General features: G+C 36.7%; 1 protein-coding gene across 4 annotated transcripts in view; it reads left to right on the plus strand.

The window, feature by feature from the left end:
* Positions 1-5026: 5026 nt before the first annotated feature.
* SECISBP2L (SECIS binding protein 2 like) overlaps positions 5027-22072 on the plus strand; it is a 58434-nt gene continuing 41388 nt past the window's right edge. For 2 of the 4 annotated variants that reach the window (XM_055279044.2, XM_055279045.2), the window contains exons 1-4: positions 5027-5517; positions 13656-13834; positions 15756-16080; positions 18614-18749. In XM_055279044.2, coding sequence (XP_055135019.2) covers positions 5494-5517; positions 13656-13834; positions 15756-16080; positions 18614-18749 — 664 coding nt within the window. In that variant the 5' untranslated portion in view covers positions 5027-5493. Of the gene's footprint in view, positions 5518-8699; positions 8882-13655; positions 13835-15755; positions 16081-18613; positions 18750-22072 lie in introns of those variants that run through there. The other 2 variants (XM_063640694.1, XM_063640693.1) reach the window with 2 other exon arrangements.

Genomic DNA, 22072 nt, shown 5'->3' on the forward strand with positions numbered 1-22072 from the left:
CAATAGAACTGGAAAAGGTGCTTTGGGTGTACCCATGCGGTATACTTTTATGTGTGGAGGATTTTACAGCTAACTTTATACAGGGGAAACCTTATGCTTTAATGCAGTGGTCCCCAACCTTTTTGGCACCAGGGACTGGTTTCGTGGAAGACAATTTTTCCATGGACTGGGGGTGTTGGGTGGTAGCGGTGATGGTTTTGGAATGAAACTGTTCCACCCCAGATTATTGGGCATTCAGTTCTCATAAGGAGTGTGCAACCTAGATCTTTCGCATGTGCAGTTCACAGTGCAGTTCTCATTCCTATGAGAATCTAATGCTGCCACTGACCTGATAGGAGGCGGAGCTCAGGCAGTAATGCTTGCTCACCCACTGCTCACTTCCTGCTGTGCGACCCAGTTTCTAACAGGCCCCTAGCTGGTACAAGTTCATGGTTCAGGGGTTGGGAACCCCTGCCTTAAGAAATGGAAGATGAGGGGCCAATGTGGCTAGGGATTTCTTTTTTTTTAGAGACGGGATTTCACTCTGTCATCCATGCTGGAGTGGAGTGATGCAATCATAGCTTACTGCAGCCTTGACCTCCCAGGCTCAAGCAATCTTCCCACCTCAGCCTCGTGAGTACCTGGGACTACAGGCACGCATAAGTACACCTGGCTATTTTTTTTTAATTTTTTTAATTAATTTATTTTTTTGTAGAGGTGAGGTCTCAACTATGTTTCCCAGGTTGATCTTGAACGACTTGGCTCAAGCAATCCTCATGCCTTGGCCTCCCCAAGTGCTGGGATTACAGGCATGAGCCACCGTGGCCAGCTGGACTAGGAATTTTAACAGTACCTTTGTTGCTCCACTAACAGTCAAAAACAGAACCTTGGTCCACTCTTCTTAGCATACATCATAGGTTAAAGAGAACATTGCCAGGAGGACTTCACCTTTCTGGATGGGCATCATTGTTAGGTCTTCTTTTCTGTGGCATGTGGTAAATATAAATCAGACAATGATTAGAAATGTGTTCCTTGTAGTAGACTTTATAGAAGATTTTACTGCAAAGGCTATGGTTGCACAACAAACTTTTAAAAATTATCTTGCTAAAGTTGTGCTAGATGACAGGATTACTCTAGATTATTTTCAACTGAACAGGGAAGGATCTGTGCGGTTACCAACACTTCTTGTTGTATGAATACATCAGGTTTTATAAAGACTCACTTGCAGGGGATTAACAAACAGGCTGATTGGTTAAAAGAAGATTCTTTATCAGGCTCATTCGTAGGTCTATTTGAGTTTAGTTGGCTCAGTTCATGAGGACACTGGCTAGGGAGCATACTCCCAACTCTTGGTATTATCCTTCTGATAACCATAAGAGTAGTATCCCTGGTGCACTGTATTTTCTCCAAAATTTTAAATGCTTGCATATAGCCATCTGTAGAATGTCAAATGATCTCCCTTTTATTGGAATGACAAAAACTCAAAGAAATGAGTGATCATGAAGACACTGTAACCTATGAATGATGTGCTGTGACTAGAAATCCAAAATTATGGCAACTGGGAGTAATGCTAAACCCTAAATTTTGGTTACACTCACTTAGGTGAGAACTTGAGCAAAAGGGGGAAATTATTAATCAAAATTATGGGAAGCCAGTGTTCTAGACAGAGCTCCTGCAGTAGGTCCCAACAGACCAGACCAAACCAAAATGGAGTCATTCATGCTAAATGCTACATAATCAAAGTGAAACATTATGGAAGCGGATCAATCCCAAAACAGATCAGGACTGAGCTGGGGAAAAGGAGAAGTTTTGATGTGGAATAAAGTTTGTGTGACCTTCATGAGATTTCACCCAAGGCAGAAAAAGAAATAGTCTTCAGAGAATTTGAAGGTACAGGACAATAAATAATAATTCTACTTGCACCCTAGTGAATCCTCCTCCTTCAATAAAATGCACATGCCTACGAAACCCCAACCCTGGATGAAAGAATCCTGATTTAATATAATATTACAGTTTATTTATTCAATAAATATTTATGGAGCACCTGCTGCACGCTAGGCTTTGGTATAGGTAGTAAGAATAACAACAGTGTATAAGGCAAGCATTTGATACAAGTAGAGAAGTTTTCAATGTCACTGGAGGTAATGGTGACATTCTATGTTTTGATAGAGATTTGAACTACCTAGGTGTATGCATTTGTTAAAGCTAGAATTCAATATTTGGTTATAGTTTTTTCTTTTGAGATAAAATGTACATATAATGACATGTGCATAATTTAACTGTATGTCTGCTGAATTTTGACAAGTGCCTAGTCACCACAACTCCACCTCTGTTTATTGTCAGCAGGTAACCTTGCCTCCTACATCACTGAGAAAACAGAAGCCATTAGGCATTCCCTCAACTTTTGGCACCAAACTTATAAATGTATATAATCTGCAGCCATATTGATCTTTTCTTCCTTTCTTCTGTTACAGTAGATAACATGCCCCTACTCCCATCAAAGGCCTATTTCTTGCCCCTGGTATTTGTATCCTATCCCCTCCGAGCTTCTCAGAGGCCTTCATCTATTGGATTATCCCTCACATTCTGAACCCTCATCCCAAGGGATGAGCTTGTGTGAGTACTAAAGGCTGAATTTTCTCTTTCCTCAGGATGCTAACATGTGCCATTTCCTCTTCTTGAGACAATTTTCCTACTTCTTCTCCTTTATTGATCATAACTCCTACTCACCCTTCAGGTCTTTTTGTATATGCTATTTACTCAAATATGCCTTCCCTGACCTTCCATCCCTTACCATGGTAGCACCTATTGTACTTCCTTTTTCATTACACTCATCTCACTTATAATGATTTCTTCTAAGCATGTCTTGCCCACAAGACAAACATGGTCTCAGCCCTCAAGGTGTCTCATAAACTGCTATACCTCTAGTATTTAGCATAGTACCTCACACATTAAATATTTATTGGTGAATAAAATAATTTGCATTCATTTATATCATCTGTAAAATGTAGTATTTTTTAAATGCCTTACTTTTTTTCACAGATTTTAATTTTTTATCTACTAGCTATTGCCATCTTTTTAAAGATTACATTAAATGAGAAGGGCATTGTGACATTTCTGTTCTCATAATTCTTATGATTCTGTTCTTATAATTTTAATGAATGTCTTGTACATAGAACATTCTCACTGAAAACAATTTTACAGTCATAAAAATCCTATAATGTGGAAAGATCCTTGGGAATCCTATATTTAAATTTCCTCAGATCATTCCTCAGAAGAGGGAAGAAAAGCAAACGTACTATAGTATTTTTATGAGTGCATTGCTATTATCTTTTTACTCAAATGAGGGTATATTATGGCTATAGACCACCAGTAGGAAGAAAATCTGAAAATTCAGAGTTATTTTATCTTTCAATTGTGAAGGAGGATGGTCATCTGTTAGTTTACATAACTACTCCTTATAAATAACTTAGTTTTTCTGAGCAACCAACCCTAAATTCATTCAGCATTCATTGAATCCCAGCTAGGTGTGTGATAGGCACTAGGGATCTAACATTACGTTAATTGCACATATACGTACAAATGTTACATACATTTGCAGTTCAAATACACATGCATTTATATTAAATTTGAGGAGGCAGAAAAGTTACTAAAATTAAATAAATATATTTAAATGTAAATATAAATGTGTAAATATAAATGTTTCTCCTTTCAAGATGTTTCTATTGCCAGCCTTGATATAAGTCTTGCTGACACAATATAGCTCCTTTCAGCAGGCCAATATATAATACAGGTTGAATGTCCCTTATCTGACATACTTGAAACCATAAGTGTTTCAGATTTTGGATTTTGGAAGATTTGCATTATACTTACTGGTTGAGCATCTCTAATCTGAAAGTCCAAAATCTGAAATGTTCCAATGAACATTATCCTTAAATGTCATGTCTGTGCTCAGAAAGTTTCTAATGTTGGAACATTTGGGATTCAGGAGGGTTTGGGATTTCATAGTTTCCAATCAGAGATACCCAACCTGTATCAACATAAGTACAGCAAGGGGCCTTTACATAACAAGCCTCATATAGGAGTCTAATAACCAGACTAATAACCTAGACTAACTGAAAAGGCAATTAGTCTTTACTGATGTCTCCTGAAGCATGACAAAGCAAATTTCTTAAAATCTCTTTCCCATTCCTAGCTGTGGATCTCCACACCAGTGCCCCAAACAGCAGCCACCTCAACTCTTCCTTCACTTAAGTGTAATTTAGCTTATACAGTTGTCCCTAAGTATCCCAGGGGGATGTTGGCTCCAGGATCCCTGCTGATACCAAAATCCATAAGTGCTAAAGATCCTTATATAAAATGGTGTAGTATTTGCATATAATCCATGCACATCTTCCCATATACTTTAAATCATCTCTGGATTACTTATAATACCTAAAACAATGTAAATGCTGTATAAGCAGTTGTTAAACTGTATTACTTATATTTTATTGTTGTAGTTGTTATTTCTTTTTTCCCCAAAATATTTCTATCCGCGGTTGGTTGAATCTTCACGGAGGGTGTGGGTGTTGGAGGGTGTGTCTGAGGAGATGCCCAGAAGAAGTTTGCCATGCTAATGGTGGTGCCCAGTTTCAAGACAGTCTCTGTCCTTAAGGAGCTAAGGATCTGAAGATAAAATAATTACCGTTGGGTGGTGTTATACAGATCCTGCATAAAATTAGGAGTTCTGAGATGGGCGAGGTCAGCCTGGATGTGAGCCTAGAGGTGGGCATGAACCCGGATAATTAATTAACTCATCAATAGATATTTGTGGGGAGCTTCCTAGCGGGCCTCTTCCAGTCATTCTGTGTATGCATTTTACATATGCATTTTTCTAGGGCAAGACTCCATTATTTTCAGAATATTCTCATTCCTTTATAGTCATGACTCCCTTTATTTGCGTAACATAAGGAAGGAGCAGATGTACGGTGGGCAGATGAAAGCTTTTCCAACATCACTAAGAGGTGGTTTCAGATCCTGAAGAGGTCTTTGAGGTCCCGGGTGACCTGGGTCCCAAGCGGTCTGACACTTCTCGTTTAACAGTCGCAGGGGTGGCGTGTGGTTCGGGGCACCTGCTCCTGGGTGCCTCCACCTGGCGTTAGCCTCCAGGCCAGGCCGGGTTCCTGCTACCCTTGCTGAGGCCATTTGCTGTCACTCCGCCCACTGCCCCTCTCTGCCTCCTCCCCACTCCTTTTCCTTCCGTGCGCCTCCATTTCTTACTACGCCTCCAGCCCATTCGGGCCCTCCTCGGCTTCCGTCCCAGATGATCCCTCCCCGAAGCTGCCACCGCCTCCTCCATCTCCCGGAGCTGGAGCCGCCTCCTCGGCCAGTGGCGTAGCCGAATCGGTGTCGCGGCCAGCCAGATAGGGGCGGAGGTCCGGAACCCAGTCTGGACCCTAGCGGGGGGCCATGGAGAAAGCGGCCCGAGGCGCTGTTTACACCGACTAGCGCGGGCCCGTTGCGGCTGCAGGCACCATGGACCGAGCCCCCACAGAGCAGGTACGCGGGTTTGGGCTGGGCCCGCCGAGCCGGGGGTTGGGGTCGCCGCTTCCTCACAGGCCAGGCCCAGGTCTCCGAACGGGGGGACCGGGGGCCGGTCCTGCGGTTGCAGACCCCCTCACCTGGGAGCCTGGCAGCTCCCGGCTCTCCTTCATTGTTCCAGCTGCTGCCTGGGACTTGGGGGCTTTTCCAACCTTGATTACTTCCCAGGCGGAGGGCTCGCCGTTGCCGCTTCTCCCGGCTTGGTGAAGGGATCAGAAGGCTCCAAGTTGTCCCTGCTTTCTTGGGAGGAGGGCTTATAACTTCCAGCAGTCTCCCCGCTTCCCCCATTCCCTTCAGCTTTGGAATGTGTTTTCAAGGTGGAAAGGCGTTTGAAGGCTTCTCACCCGGGAAGACTATAAGAGAATGTGTGGTAACTACAGATGAAGGGAAGTCACGGGCCTTTTAGATCTGTGTTCAGTGGAGCGAAGCATTGTTTTTGCAGGGGTTTTACGGAGGTGTTTCTTTTAAGAAACGATACTACGATTTCCCCTTGTCCTTTTATCCAGTTATTTTGCAAATAACTGTAATTAGTGGGTTTTTTTTTTAAAGCTAGCTTCTATTTTAAGGGTGTAAAGCATAAGCTTATTTTCGAACCCGTTTTCATATTCGCAAAGTAGTACTATTAGTGTTCTGTTTTGTTTTTATTTGCATCAAATTCCTGATTATCCATGCTAGTAGGTGGTAGCAGGCAGGGATAATAACAGTGTTAAAAGTAATCGAAAACAATAGTTTTCCCCCCAGTATTTTCCACTCTTAAGATCTCTGCGAGTCCAAGTTTATTCACTCTCTATTCCCTTCTTCGAAGGCCTTGCCCGTTGGTGACTAGATGACGGAAGAAGAGAGGCTAGTAATTTCTGCCTATTAACTTTACAGATGGATAACTAGCACCTGAATTAATGAGAAAAGATTTCCCAAATTCCTGTATGTGTCTATATGTAGTTGAAGCCGGTTTGTATTTTGAAATCGGACTCTTAGCAGGCCAAGCACAGCTTCCTAGTTGTGTATACTTGTTTTTACAAAAGACTTTTTTTTTTTAAAAAAGCTTTATGTGAATATAACTCTGAAGACACAAATGAGTTTTATAAAACAATACATGGAATTCCCAAAGAGAAATTGATACGGAGTCTCTTGGCAAATACACGTAGGCATTTATGTGACCCAGAAGTATTCTGTATACAGCCTATATCTAGTTTAATTTAAAAACATTTTTGAAGGTATCTATCATAAATACCTGAGATTTCAAAGCCTGACAAATGAATACGAATTTTCCTTGAATCGTTTCCTTGTATGTGTGTTACTAATGAAAGGGTTCAATATTTTGTTCCTTCACTAGGATGCCAGGACTAAAACCAGTAATGCTACCTTATGTATACTTAGAGTTCCTTTCATCCTAGAGGAAATATAATTAACTATTTAGATGGTAATTTTTAGCATAGCTGTTTGTGATTATCCTAGCAGCAAGTGCTGTGAGCAAATTATTTAAACTAGAGAGCCTTTTCCTCTTTCATCTCACATCTTTGCAAAGTCCACGACCTATTAAAACCTTGTAGAAATTTAAGAACTAGGAAAAAAACATGGAAGGTTTTCTGTTGACTTTTTTTTTCTTCCAATACCTCTTCCCTCTTCCCCAGCTTAACCCTAAATGAAAGAATAATTTGAAAATCCTCCACTCCCGTATACACTCAGAAAATATATATAGAAAAGTGATGTCTTCACCTCGTTTATGCGATAGGCAGTTAATTCAGGGGTCCATGAATGACCTGGAAGGAGTATGCTTCTTTATATGCCTTTTTCTAGGGCAAGAATCCATTATTTTCATCGTATTCTCAAAGAACGGCTAAGAACCATTAACTTAATAGTAGATTGGGAACTGAGATTTCTCAATTTTGTGGAATTCTTGATTCTTTATACCATAGAGTCATGTAATGGCTTTTCCAGGATATTTGGATTATACTTTTGTACTTCTACTATTGAAGTGAATTTAGGTAGATTAAAGTCATTGAAAAGTATATGTAATATGTGTCAATTTCCATTTTTCCTCACAGAATGTTTTTTTCGCTTTAGACCAGTGTTGACATACTCAGAATTTCTCTAGATGCCTATAGCATTAAAACTTACTCATTATAGTATTGTAGTAGTTACCAATTCATAGAAGTTTGGTTTTTAAAAAGTATAGACTTTCTGCATTTTATCTTAACCTAATTAAATCCTTGTGTACTTTACAAGTGTAACTTTAAAAAAAAAAAAAAAACACAACTTTTTTTTTGCCTGAAGGCATTCATGTTCTTGTTCTTGTGAATTACCTTTTGCCTTTTTTTAATACATAAAATCTTTTTATAGAAAAGGTAAATTGTATGTGTGCTGATCAAGATTGTAAAAAGTAAGTTACCGGGAATACAGTGCTAGATGGATAATCTTAATTGCAATAATGACTTTTTGAAAGAATGTTATAACTAGAAGAAAATCTCAAGAGTATCCTCTTTCAGCACTTTTTATAGAGTATTCTCTGTATTTAATCAAAATAGCTAGCTTAATTTTAACTGACAGAGTTAAATGTTCTAAGAATATGTGTTGCTTGGTATATAATGCATTTTTTCCCCTAAAAAAAAAAAAAACTTTCATTATGAGATGTGAAGAATAAATCATGGAGTTCATTTTGTTTATAAAGACTTACTGTTTCTATTTTTAGGAAATTTATTGAGATTTTTAAAAATAAACAATGGGCTTAGAAGTGACAGAACACTTGAGGTTAACAGTCTCTTTTCTGTTATCACAAATAATTTAAATGTTGGCTTAATTTTTAGTACATTAGCATTAGATAGTTCTTTTAAAAGAATTTATAAAATTACTAGTTATTAATGTCTTTAATTTTTGGAAAAACTAATGAATACATATGATTTCATGCAACAGGCTTTTTACCAATAAGGATACAAAATTGTCTAGCTTTTCATTGTTTCCTTTAAATAATTTATAAACTTTAAATAATGTCAGTACTCCAAATGAAATGTATTCTAAAGAAGTTATTTTAAATGTTTATTATTCAACAATACATATAGTTGGCCCTTACGTAAGGATATAAGTAAATGACCTGTCTTATCAGGTTTAAAAAATGATATATTCATAATAAAAAGAAAGTATTAATATATACATTAAGGGAAAATAACATTTGGAAATTTAAAAAGACATTTTCTGTTTTTTCTTTTTGAAACAGAGTCTCTGTCACCCAGGCTGGAGTGCAATGGTACTGTTTCAGCTCACTACAACCTTGCCTTCCCAGTTCAAGCAGTTCTCCTGCCTCAGCCTCCTGAAGCTGGAATTACAGGTGTGCACCACCACACCCGCTAATTTTTGTATTTTTAGTAGAGATGGGGTTTCACCATGTTGGCCAGGCTGGTCTCGAACTTCTGACCTCAGGTGATCCACCCACGTTGGCCTCCCAAAGTGCTGGGATTACAGGCATGAGCCACTGCACCTGGCCAAAAAGACATTTTCAAGCTCTTAGGTCAAAAAAGAATAAAAAATAGTATGATACATTATTAAAAATGTGTTAATAATAAAATACCACATATGAAAAACCTATGGGGCCCAGCATGGTGGTGTATACCTGTAGTCCCAGCTGCTAAGGAGGCTAAGGCAGGGGCATCGCTTGACCCTAGCTAGGTGGTCTGGACTGTAGTGTGCTATGTGGATCAGGTATCTGCACTAAGTTCAGCATCAATATGATAACCTCCCTGGAGTGGGGAAACTCCAGGTTGCCTAAGGAAGGATGAACTGGCCCAGGTCAGAAATGAAGCATGTAGAAACTCTGGTGCTGATCAGTAGTGAGATCACACCTGTGAATAGCCACTGTACTCCAGCCTCGACAACATAGTGGGACCCCATCTCTAAAACAAACAAAAAACCTATGGAATGTGGCTGAAGCTATACTCTGAGGCAAATGCATAGTCATAAATGCCCTAATTGTTAAACAGTTTACAAGGAGAATGAAAATTAAGCATCCAAGGCAAGAAGTTAGAGGGGAAACTCCATCAAATCAAAAGAGAAAATAATAAAAACAAAGTAGTAGATAATTCAGAAACTAATATTAAATCTAGAAAGCTGGTTTTTTAAAAAAGTAACCATCAGATTTAAAAAACATTAGATTTGATCTGTTTTTTAAAAAGGAAAAGTATGGGTAGCGAAGCATTCTGCCCAATATGGGCAGAATCTAGGTTAAATACTTTGATTTTTCTTCCTCATTATTGTCTGGAGTCTGTGAAACTTACACATGTAAGTACTGTGTTTTGTTTTGGCATTTTAATCAAAAAACAGCACAGCTAGTTTTTATCTCTTAAGCATTAATCATTTTTCCCTTCAGAGGACATTTATTCTTTTGCCATGAGATGTAAAATATCTTAAAGTTTGAGATATTCTATTTTTACCTTAACATAGAAAGAATATGGAGGGTTTCCATGGTCATATTTTTTCTGTGGGTGTGTGGTACATACTCTGGAGTTTCACTGTGGGAGAGTGTCTTGTTATGTTCCAACTTCAGTTTTGATTTTAAGTGGGTGTCAGTTTTTTATTGCTTAATCTGGGAAAATTATTTGCATTCATCTGGAGGTTCCATCTCTGAGGAATTTAGTGTACATTCTCTGCCGACATGTGCTTTGTGGTAATGTTTGCCCATTTTCCCTAACCCAGTCCAGCACAGTGCTCTTTCTGGAACGTATGCTAAATGCACGTTTGTTGAATTATATAGGCTCTCAAATATCTGAATACATTTGTCTAATAAACTCTTTTAAATAACATTTTTGTTTCATACTCTGACAGAGTCTTGAGCTTTCTAGATTATTTACATCAAAGACATTTTGTTTATAGACATTTGCCTTAATATACACAAAATAAAAAGTGAACATGAAACTGCTTAAATATTTTTACAAAGATGATGCTGGGACTGTGATTTTTTTCATTAATTTGGAAAATTCTGAAATAATTTCTGAAAGATGAAGATAGTTTTGCTATGTAGATAGTCGTGCTTTTTTGTAAAGCAAATAATGCAAGAATGATTAGACTTTGTCAAGTGTAGTTTACATTTATTCCATATTTATTTCCTTTATGAAGACAACTCCCTGCTATGAAAGTTCTTATTCCTAAAAAATAGATCTTGGCAAAAGTAGAGAGACTAAACACAGAAATTCAAACTGAGGAATAACATTCTATAATGTATCTAGTCTAGTTTTTTCATACATTTTGTTGTTCACTACGCAAGGCTTTTTATTTCTATACTAATATAATTAAAATAACTGCCAGAATTTGTTATTTATTTAACATGTTAATTTTATGGGCTTTATTATGTGGACTTTTAAGAATAGTTTGGGATCTTAACACTCCTTTTCAGTCCTGAGAACAACAGATGCTGCATTTTGATGTATATTACTGAAGGCCCCAAAGTCACAATAAACAGCTTTTGAAACCATACAGAGTTGTAGCTATAGGAGAAAGTTTGCCAGTCTGTTCCTACTAGTGACATCTTCTGTTTGTGCAGCTGTTGACTGTAGCAGCTTCTCTCTCTCTCTTTTTTTTGTGTGTGCTAAAAACAAAGGATCATTTTAGTGTTTGTGAGTTTTATTGTTGAACTCTGATAACTAGAATTACACTTAGAATAGAAACCAATACAAACTTTAATAAAGGCACATACTGTGTATATGTGCAGACATTAGTTTTGAATTATACATAATACCTCTTAAACAGTAGGTTGCCTAAGTTTATAAAACTTTCTATAAAGTACAAATGAAGTGGGGTGTAAAAATTTTTTGCAACTTTTGACCTGAGCAAGAATTCGAATTTATTGCTACCAATTTATGAGTTGATATTTTTTAGGGGGAGAGGTCAGAAAAAGTGTTATTTTAAAATTATTTATTTATAATTATATTAGTATGATTAAGACTGATAATTTGATGTACCCATATACCTTGCTGAAAAAAACCCTGAATGTCTACTAGCTCAGATTTATAAAACTGCTCAGTGAGTTCTCATATGTCGTAAAGAACTTTTTGTTTTTTAAAAGAAATCCTGGCCAGGCTCATGCCTATAATCCTAGCACTTTGGGAGGCCGAAGTGTGAGGATCACTTGAGCCCAGGAGTTCAAGACCAGCCTGGGAAACATGGCAAAACCCCATCTCTACATTAAAAAGTTTGCTGGGTATGGTGATGTGCGCCTGTAGTCCTAACTACTTGGGAGGCTGAGGTGGGAGGATCACTTGAGTCCAGGAGATTGAGGCTGCAATGAGCCATATTCACACCACTGCACCCCACCCCCACCTCCACCCCGTGACTGAGCGAGACCCTGTCTAAAAAAAAAAAAAAAAAAAAAAAAAAATCCTAAAAATTACATTTTTAGTGCAGTTAAACCGTGATTTTAGTTTCTTTTCTTATGCTTGTATGTGTGAACTGTATAAAGCAAGCTTCCATTATCTTTGCATTATTGCTGTCAGTCGGCTTTTCTTTTTCCTAATTGGGGAAATATTTATTGTTTTGATATATTGTGTCCTATATAAGTGAGTTTGGGTTCTAATGAATATCACAGAGTGAAAATTAATGCTTGTATCATGAGAGTTTGAAGATATTTTTGCCTCTTATGTTAATCTTTAAGAAACCAACTTCAGTTCACTAATATTTGTATTATTATTATAGTATATCTACTTCTGATTTGGTTAATAGTACAAATGTAAATCTCAAATCAGGTAGGGAGGAAGGATACTGAATTTATACTGCAGTGCAGTTCAGATTTTACCATCCCTGCCCCTTCCCTTTTAACAAGCATGTATGAATGTTTACAGTGAACTTTTTAGAGAACTTAATTTTTCTGAAACAAATGAGCATATTTCGTCTTCAGATTTTTTTACTTGGATTCCTTACTAACTGCTTTTGTGAGAAACATGAGATTTATTCTTACAACTATGTTTTGGTGGGAGCCTCTAATAAATATCACCCTAGCGGGTTTGTTGGGGAAAAGTTCTGGCCAGGACCATGGCTTTTAAGGTAATTTTTTACAGTAGTTAAAAACATTCACTTGCATTTCACTTACTGGTTTCATTAAAACATGTTTCATATCATTTGATATTATAATATTTATATGATTTTTTACAGAATGTACTTAACGATTTCAAAAAATAACTTAAAATGTTAAATTTGTTGTTAACTATAACATATAGAAACTGCATAAAACCAATGTACAGCTTGATGAATTGTTACAAGACAAATACCCTGTAAATTTTATCCTGGTTAGGATATAGAACTTTGCCAGGCACCCTGGAAGCTCTCCAGATTCCTCTTAATCACAACTCTCTTTGCTAAGAATAATTCCTATCCTGACTTTTATGGATTTTATTTACTTTTCTTTATATTTTTGTTGCCCATATGTGCATCCCTAAATACTATAGGTTTTTTTTTATGTCTTTTAAATCTCTATAGATTTCTCATAAGAAAAGATACAAAGTAAACTAAAATGGATTACATATCTTGGATTACTTTAGTTTACTCACATGTGTACTGGGAAACTGAAGTACTCATATTTTCCCCAGTTTAACTGTGCAGATTTTTTCTTCTTAATATTAAGTATTTTTTCATCTTAGACATTTTCTTTTCTTTTAATGATACTGATCTAATTTCCAGAAATGGACAGAAATAAACAACTTTTAAGACTATTGAAACAAATATAGAATAATAACTATCATTCATAATTTTGTTCAATTTTTTTCCCCCAACAAAATGAGTTAAAAACACATTGTTTTGTCTGAAGAGCTACATCTCTTACTACCAACTTTATTTTTAGACCCTGAGGTATAACTTCTGTTTTCTCTCGATTGTTTTAACAGCTTTAATTACATTGAAATGTAACATTTGGTTTATTTTCCTTATTTGATGGCTTTGTCTAAATAACTTGATCATTATTCAGTTATTTTAAAATTGACATTGCTCTTCCTTTTGGATGTTTTATGAATGCTGAGACCTAATTACTATTTGTAAGGACTGACTCTTCTGTTGTTAAATTGTGAATTTGTAGGAAGTTGCTTGCTCATTTGTTATTAATGTATTCTACTTTCTCTTTGAAGAATGTCAAGCTGTCAGCTGAGGTAGAGCCATTTATTCCCCAGAAGAAGAGTCCTGATACATTTATGATCCCTATGGCTCTCCCAAATGATAATGGAAGTGTTTCTGGTGTAGAACCAACTCCAATTCCCAGCTACCTGATTACTTGTTACCCATTTGTGCAGGAAAACCAGTCCAATAGGTAATTTATTTTTATTTTCTTTTTGTAGGGGTGACTATAAAAGCTGGCAAAGTGCACTTAATATTTCTCTTTTGCAACTTTCAGACTTTAACATTTCTCTATTAAGAGGAGTAAATAAAATGATACTGAAATTTGGAAATTGTTAATATGGATTAGTTTCTTATTTTTTCTAAGAGAAAATTGAATTCTTAGGCTGTGTCTCCTTCAGTAAGTCATTGAAATTTATTTGAAGTAAGTCAACTCAAAGGGAGAAATAAAATATTCAGAGGTGAACAAAAACCTTTTTTTTTTTTTTTTTTTTTTTGAGATTGAACATCTAATCTCATAGTTGCCAAGACAGTCCCTGGTGTAAAAGAAAATACCAAGCAATAGTCCTTAACTTTGAAGCTGTCATGGTTAGCATATATTAGTATTTCTAGACTCAGATTTTAGTTTAAATTTATGTCTGTGCTATACTTATCGGATGATTTAGCAAAATTGCCCGCAATTAGGTCATGTGTAACCTAGTGGTTAGGGTGTTACTTATGATAGTCATGATAGCCATTCTAACCCTGCTTACACTGTCTGAGTGATTAGCACTTCATTGATATAGTTTATTTTATTGCTGTATAAAAATACTTTCAGCCTTTTTCAAGTTATGTCACACAGAAAATTTCGTTTGTCTAGGACTATAAATGGATGAGGCAGCTGGTAACTGGCTATAGGCTCTGTCATTCCTGAGGGCTGAGTCAATCAATATTTCCACCCATCTATAAACCACTGTTGCACATTAGTGTGCCAGTGCACATTCTTTGAGAAATTGTGGATGTATGGTATATAAGGCCATTCAACTACTCAAATATTAAGTGTTCAAGTTAATATTCTGAGACTCTTAATCAAGAGTCTTGAGGGTTAGACAGATAGTAGAAACTAAGGAATCATTTTCAATTGAAGTTAGCATGATATTAAATATCTTTACCTATATTGGATAATGTGCAAACTGATTCATGAAACTAAATTTAATAATACTATTTTTCTATTTGAAAAAATGGCCAAGTGTACAGTATGATGAACTTAATTGATTTTCTTGGTTTACCAAATAATCTTTGTGAATTCATGAGTAAACCAGCCAACAGATTATTTAAAAAATATTTTTAGGAATATGGCCGTGAACATTTTACTATTTTGCTTTGTCATGGGAGTAATGAGGAAAAGCTCTATGCTTCAACTCCCTAGTCCCTAGGACCCCATATTGATTTGGCGAGGGGCTGCTGAGACAGGAAGAATTTTGCTAGTGTTTTATATGCACTGCATTAGAAGAAGCTCCACTGTTGAAGATGTCAGTGGACAGATTTGCCTCTTCTCTTCTTTTCCTTGGACCCAGAGCCTGCTTCTATTGCTGGGAGGGGAGCCAGGAAAAGAGCTGGACTTGGCCAAGTGATTAGGGGAGTATGAGAGGTGGAGTAGGAGGCTCTGGGATTGAGCTGAAAATGAGGAATTAAACCACCCTATGTAAAGATCACCTTACACAATGGTCACTTTACTCTGTTCTTTACAGAAGGCTGTCACAGTTGTGTACCTGAATGGGAACTTTGGACTGCCATTGTTGGTAGATACAGTAGCTAGGTGTTTAACTTTTAGGCAGAAATATCTTGAGGAATTTGAAGGCAGAGTTACAGACAATGCTGGTATGTGGAATACTGTAAAACCATCAGATTGGGTTCGTTTATACTGTTGTTTACATTGTTACTGCATGTACATAATGATCTCTATAGCAAATAAATTTATAAGATGATGATAGTTTTGTCTCATTTCCCAAAATTATCATGAAGCCACTGTTCTGTACTGTTTTGTCTTTTATTAGTATAAGTTAAGAGATTTTGCTTTAGTGGTATTTTTAGACTTGTCAATACATTTGTTCTTCTTTGATTTGGTTTTGCAGACAGTTTCCTTTATATAATAATGATATACGATGGCAACAACCCAATCCAAACCCTACTGGACCGTACTTTGCCTACCCCATTATATCTGCTCAGCCACCTGTTTCTACAGAGTATACATATTATCAGCTGATGCCAGCACCATGTGCCCAGGTTATGGGTTTCTATCATCCTTTTCCTACACCTTACTCCAACACCTTTCAGGCTGCAAATACTGTAAATGCTATCACCACAGAATGCACTGAGCGCCCAGGTCAGCTTGGACAGGTCTTCCCATTGTCCAGCCATCGAAGCAGGAACAGTAACAGAGGATCAGTGGTCCCAAAAGTAAGTGTCTGGTCTTTACTGGCTTTTAAATTTGATATTACTTATATTAGTGTAAGTAATTTGCTACTTGGATTTATTGGCCGTTAATGCTGAATTTACTATAAAACATATTGTTCACTATTGTAAAATGGTAAAGGGTATGTAATTCTTAAAATAATTTTCTTTGTGTTGTTTGTTCCTCATTCTTAATTGTGATATGATTTATAATCATTTTCACATTCCTTTAGAGAGTTTTACATAACATAAGGCAGAAATATTTGCAAATAAATTTAGTGATAAAAATTGCATGGTGACACTAACATTTGTAAGTGATTAGTGTGGATCTTGTGCTAGCTGTGTTGAATGGCTAATGCACTTCAAGATATTTCAATGGGCCAGGTGCAGTGGCACACACCTATAATCCCAGCACTTTGGGAGGCCGAGGCAGGCTAGTCGTTTGAGCCCAGGAGTTTGAGACCAGTCTGGGCAACATGCGAAACCCCATCTCTACCAAAAATACAAAAATTAGCTGGGTATGTTAGTGCATGCCTGTAGCTCCAGGTACTTGGGAGCTGAGGTGGGAAGATCGCTTGAGCCCAGGAGGTCAAGACTGCAGTGAACTGAGATAGCACCACTACACTCCAGCCTAGGTGATAGAGTGACACCCTGTCTCAAAAAAAAAAAAAAAAAAACCCAAAAGATACACTTTCAATCTTCAAAAGTTAGCTGGAGACATTATGGAAAAGAACATTTGTGGTTCATTAGATCCCTTCAACTTTATTGTTTCTAATCTGTGAATTTTTAGTAGGAATAGCACTTTGTTATTTAAGAGGTGCTTTACTTTTATATGAACAAGGGTCTCCTAGGACTGAAGAAAATTAAAGATAAATGTGTGAAACCACTTATTCAGTACCAGCCTTTTGACTTTTGACTAAGTAAAAAAAAAAAAAAAAAAGAAATGAAGACTTTGAATCACAAGAGAATTAAGGTTTAATTTTAGTTAACTTTTTAACTTAAAAGGCTATTTTACAGTTGAAGCCTTATTGTCAAAGCTAATGGGAAGCGAGAATGTGTTTCTAGTTGGCACTTTTGAGCTGATAGAAGAGGGACACCTTAGACATATCTTACGAGTACATCATCAAGGAGTTGATGCTTTCCCTAGATTCCATTAGCCCAACTTCTTCAATGAAGTCTTTGCTGCCTCCTCGTATAATTTCTAAAAATTGAAATACAAGCAGCAGAGATTGCTTTAAAAAGCTTTTAGTTTTTGTTCATGGAAACATTCTTGGTCAAGAAATATCCTTTCAGGAACTCAGAATGAAAAAAAAGTGTTGGAAATAAGATAGTAGTATATAATTTACAGATGTTTAAGAAACATGATTTCTTGGCCAGGTGCGATGGCTCACACTTGTAATCCCAGCACTTTGGGAGGCCGAGACGGGTGGATCACAAGGTCAGGAGATCGAGACTACAGTGAAACCCCGTCTCTACTACGGGCGTGGTGGTGGGTGCCTGTGGTCCCAGCTACTTGGGAGGCTGAGGCGGGAGAATGGCGTGAACCCGGAAGGCGGAGCTTGCAGTGAGCCGAGATCGCCCCACTGCACTCCAGCCTGGGCAACAGAGCGAGACTCCATCTTAAAAAAAAAAAAACAGAAACATGATTTCTTAGAATACATTCCCAGCACTTCAATTTCGGACGTTCAAGAAGTTAAATAAATTCAGAGTTCTATTGTGTAAGTTGCTATTAAGTGATGAATACTTATATTTTTAAAAGTAAAGGAAGAGATCAGTTTATTAACATTGATTGATTGATTGACAGGGTCTGTCTCTGTCAGCCAGGCTGGAGTACAGTGGAGCAGTCATTGCTCACTGTAATCTCAAACTCCTGGGCTCAAGTGATCCTCCTGCCTTAGCTTCCTGGGTAGCTAAGACTACCGATGCCTTTGTTTTTTTGTTTGTTTGTTTATTTTGTAGCAGTTGGGGGTCTCTATGTTGCCCAGGCTGGTCCCAAACTCCTGACCTCAAGTGATCTTTCAGCCTAGGAGCCCAGGAGTTTGGGATTATAGGTGTGAACCACTGTGCTCTGCCAGGATCAGCTTTTTTATATTTTCTTTTTGAACTCTGAAGCAGAAACCATTTTTCATGTCATTGCTTTTCTGAAACTAAAATTTACTTTGGGATAGGTTACTACGCTTTTAAAGAAACTTACAACCCCTTATATGACATTATTATACTCCTGCTATTAATTATTTTTTGACTGAGAAAATAAAAAATACAAGTAGCAGTTAAAAATGAATTCATTTATTAATCATACTTGTGTTAATTATTATTTGAAAAAGTATATATATGTGTGTATAATACATTGTTTAGCCTCTTATGCTTTGCTGCAGGTGTTTCATGAAACCCTAATACTATTTCCCCATGGAAGCCAAGAATTTTGAACATACACTTAGGATGTGTACTTTATAATGTTTATTTTAGATGTGTATTTTATAATGTTTAGTACATTGAATAGTTGCGTGTTTTTTGTTTTTTTGTGTTTTTTTAAAATCAGCAACAGCTTTTACAACAGCACATAAAAAGCAAAAGGCCGCTGGTGAAAAATGTAGCTACTCAGAAAGAAACAAATGCAGCAGGTCCTGATAGTCGATCAAAAATTGTGCTTCTGGTAGATGCTTCACAGCAAACTGGTAAGGCAAGGGTTCTTACATGTGCATCACTGATTTTTGTCTGTTTTCATTCATTCACTTTATAATTGTGGTCTGAACCACTTGTCAGAATTGTAGACTTTCATCCTTTCATTTGTCCTGCCACTTTGTGAAATTCTCTAGGAAGGATAAAGCAATCTATGTTCTTTCAATTTGCTTGCTGGACTTATGTACAATTTTGGGCGGGTTAAGATGTCCTTTCTTTTTGTAAAAACGGAGCAGTTCAGAAACCAGAGATGGAATTTTGCAGATACTATAGAAATTTGAGAAACTCATTTTCGTTAAAATTAAAATTGTACATGTTTTTATAACTAGATTAAAGCCCTTTATAAAATATCCTAATATCCTATATATCTTTGTAGAAAGAACTTAGGAAGTTTTCTATGCCATATTTTAGCATAGATCTGAACCACACGTATGTATGTCATGTATATCCTGTTAAACAAGTACAAATTTTGAACTAGTCAAATATCATTTTGTCAAAATGAGGTCTGTGCAGGCATTAAATAAAAAAGCTTTCACCTGGTAATAGACAAGAATTAATATTCTTACAATGTGCTATTTTTTACGGTTTATATTATGAAATTTCACTTTGTATCTTTGATCTCAGTACAGAAACTATCCGTAGAGTAGATGTTTACCTCCTCTCACCCATAGTCATTGACACTAGTAAAAAATCTGTGTTTGTGATCCAAGGCCGAGATCTGTTCAAAGGCACAATTAGCTTTTTTATCTCTGTACAGCCTCCATTCAAATGAAGTCTGACTTGGAATGAATAAGATGGCTTATACTTTTTTCATTTAGATTATACGTTTTCTTTTGGAGATCTATATATCTTTTTACAGTTGCTTAGATCCATTAGGAGCAGAGAAAGGATCTGAAAATCAGTTTAAAAAGTCTTGCTGATAGTCCAGTCATTGTGTGGTTAAAGCATAAAGGCATGAAGCTTTGAGATTAACAGACTGACAGATACTTGGAGTGGCTATGGAAAAGAATCATAATGTAATATGTTACGAAGTTCTCTGGTTTGGTTGTCTGTAGTCATAGTGACCCGTTTCTATGTGCTTTTAACCCTGGGAAGGCTTTAAAATATCCTTACTTCTTTACGTTGCTTATTATTTTAACCACAAAGACACTCTTTCTAAGGCACAGGAATTAGAAAATGAAAAGATGAAGGTAAAATTTGAATAGAATATTATATATTGTACATCCTATTAGTATTTTTATTTTTATTTTTCAAATCCGAGGATTTTAATTCTATCAGTATTTTTATTCCTCAGTTAAGTTTTTAATTTCTGAGGATTAATTGGTATCAATCAGAGATCAAATTAAATATTATAGTTTATTAGGAATGTCTTTCCATTTGTAACAGATTTTTACATTTGAACACTAGCTCATTATTTAATAAGAGTTTATAAGATGGCTGGATCTAATATACAGAAGTTAATTGCATTTCAGTTTGCCACCCACAAAATTTAAAAAAAAGATGTCATTAACAGTAACACTGAAAAAGAGAGTTTCTAGAAATCTTAGAGAAGACATGTGGGATGTATAGGCGGAAAATGGTAAGATTAGGCTGGGCGCGGTGGCTCATGCCTGTAATCCCAGCATTTTGGGAGGCCGAGGCAGACAGATCACTTGAGGCCAGGAGTTCGAGACCACCCTGGCCAGTATGGTGAAACCCCATCTCTACTAAAAAATATAAAAATCAGCTCTGTGTGGTGGCACATGCCTGTAGTCTAGCTATCTGGGAGGTTGAGGTAGGAGAATCACTTGAACCTGGGAGGCGGAGGTTGCCGTGTGCTGAGATCACATCACTGCACTCCAGCCTGGCAACCGAGAAAGACTCTGTCTCAAAAGGAAAAAAAAAAAAGAAAATGATGTCTTTATTATGGGATATTAAGAAAAACCTAAATATCATGTTCACAGTAATTTTGGGGAAACTTGATAAACTAATTCTAAAATAAAGGAACAGTGGTCTCAGAAGACCCAAGACATCCCTAGAAAAGAACTTTTCCTCTAGATATGGAAACTTATAAAGGCATCTTAATTCCTATAGGTTTATTTTGTCAATGCAGTATACAAAAGTTGAACAGAACAGAGAGCCCAGAAACAGACCCCACATGTGTATGAAAACATGTATATGGAAGATGACAGAGATAGCATTACTGATTTATGCCCCATGCACGTCTATTTCAGATTGATTAAGGACTTAGGGAAACCCAGTGGTAGAAGAAATATATAGGCAGATAACTTTATGACTGCAGGGAGGGAACTATTTCTAAAATTAAGAATTTCTGTTTATTAAAAGTAAGTGAAAGAATAATCCCCAACTTGGAAAAGACTTTTACAGTGTATATAAATGAAAAAGGATTAGCATGAGATATATAAAGAATTAATATGAATCAATAAGAGAATGATCCCACCCTGTCCTTGGGGCCCGTGGAACACTGTGCTAGCAGGCTAAACAATTTTGCAGGAATATGGGAATTTTTCTTTGGACCCAGTCATCTCATTCCTATGGATGTATCCAAATGGAGCCTCCTCCTAGAAAGAGAGGGGGTATTTGATTAAAGATGCATATTGCAGCAGTGCAGCAAAAGTACTGAAGCTTTCATAGTGTCCACTAGTAGCAGGTAACAAGTCCTGCTTGGATACTACTCTAAGTACAGGACACCCACTCAATGGAATAATATGGAGTCATCTTATAATTATGAAGACTTGTCATAGCACGACATCATATTAAGCAGAGCACAACTCAAAATCGTATCAGTGTTGTATAAAAATTATGAATGGGCAGAAATGTAGAAAAAGGAAAACTTGTAATTTGTTCAAAGAAAGTCTTGTTTTTTGTTTTTTTTTGGAATGTCTTGCTACAATTATAATTTGTGAAGTAAATAAGAAATACAACTCAGTAGAAAAATGGCAGAAGTCAGATAATTCAAAAGTAATATTAATAAAAATTTCTCAGAAGGGAAAACACTTGTGGCTAAAAGCAAAAAAAAAAAAGATCAGCCTCATTATTAAGCAGGTACATACAAATTAAAACCCACAATGAGCCACCATTTTATAACCAACAGATTAGGTACAGTCTGGATGATAATGTAAAGTATTTAATGAATATATGGATCATTGGGGGTATATACTACTGTTGGAGTATAACTGTCTATTAAGTACCTTTGAAAATGATTTGGCATCAAGTAAAGTTGGGTATATGCATCCCCTAAGTTCTGGCAGTATTTACCTTAGAGAAACTTACATATGCATATATGCATGTTCATGTGTCTGTGTATCAATGTCAACAG

This window comes from Symphalangus syndactylus, chromosome 5 (genome assembly GCF_028878055.3).
Source record: "Symphalangus syndactylus isolate Jambi chromosome 5, NHGRI_mSymSyn1-v2.1_pri, whole genome shotgun sequence".
NCBI lineage: Eukaryota > Metazoa > Chordata > Mammalia > Primates > Hylobatidae > Symphalangus > Symphalangus syndactylus.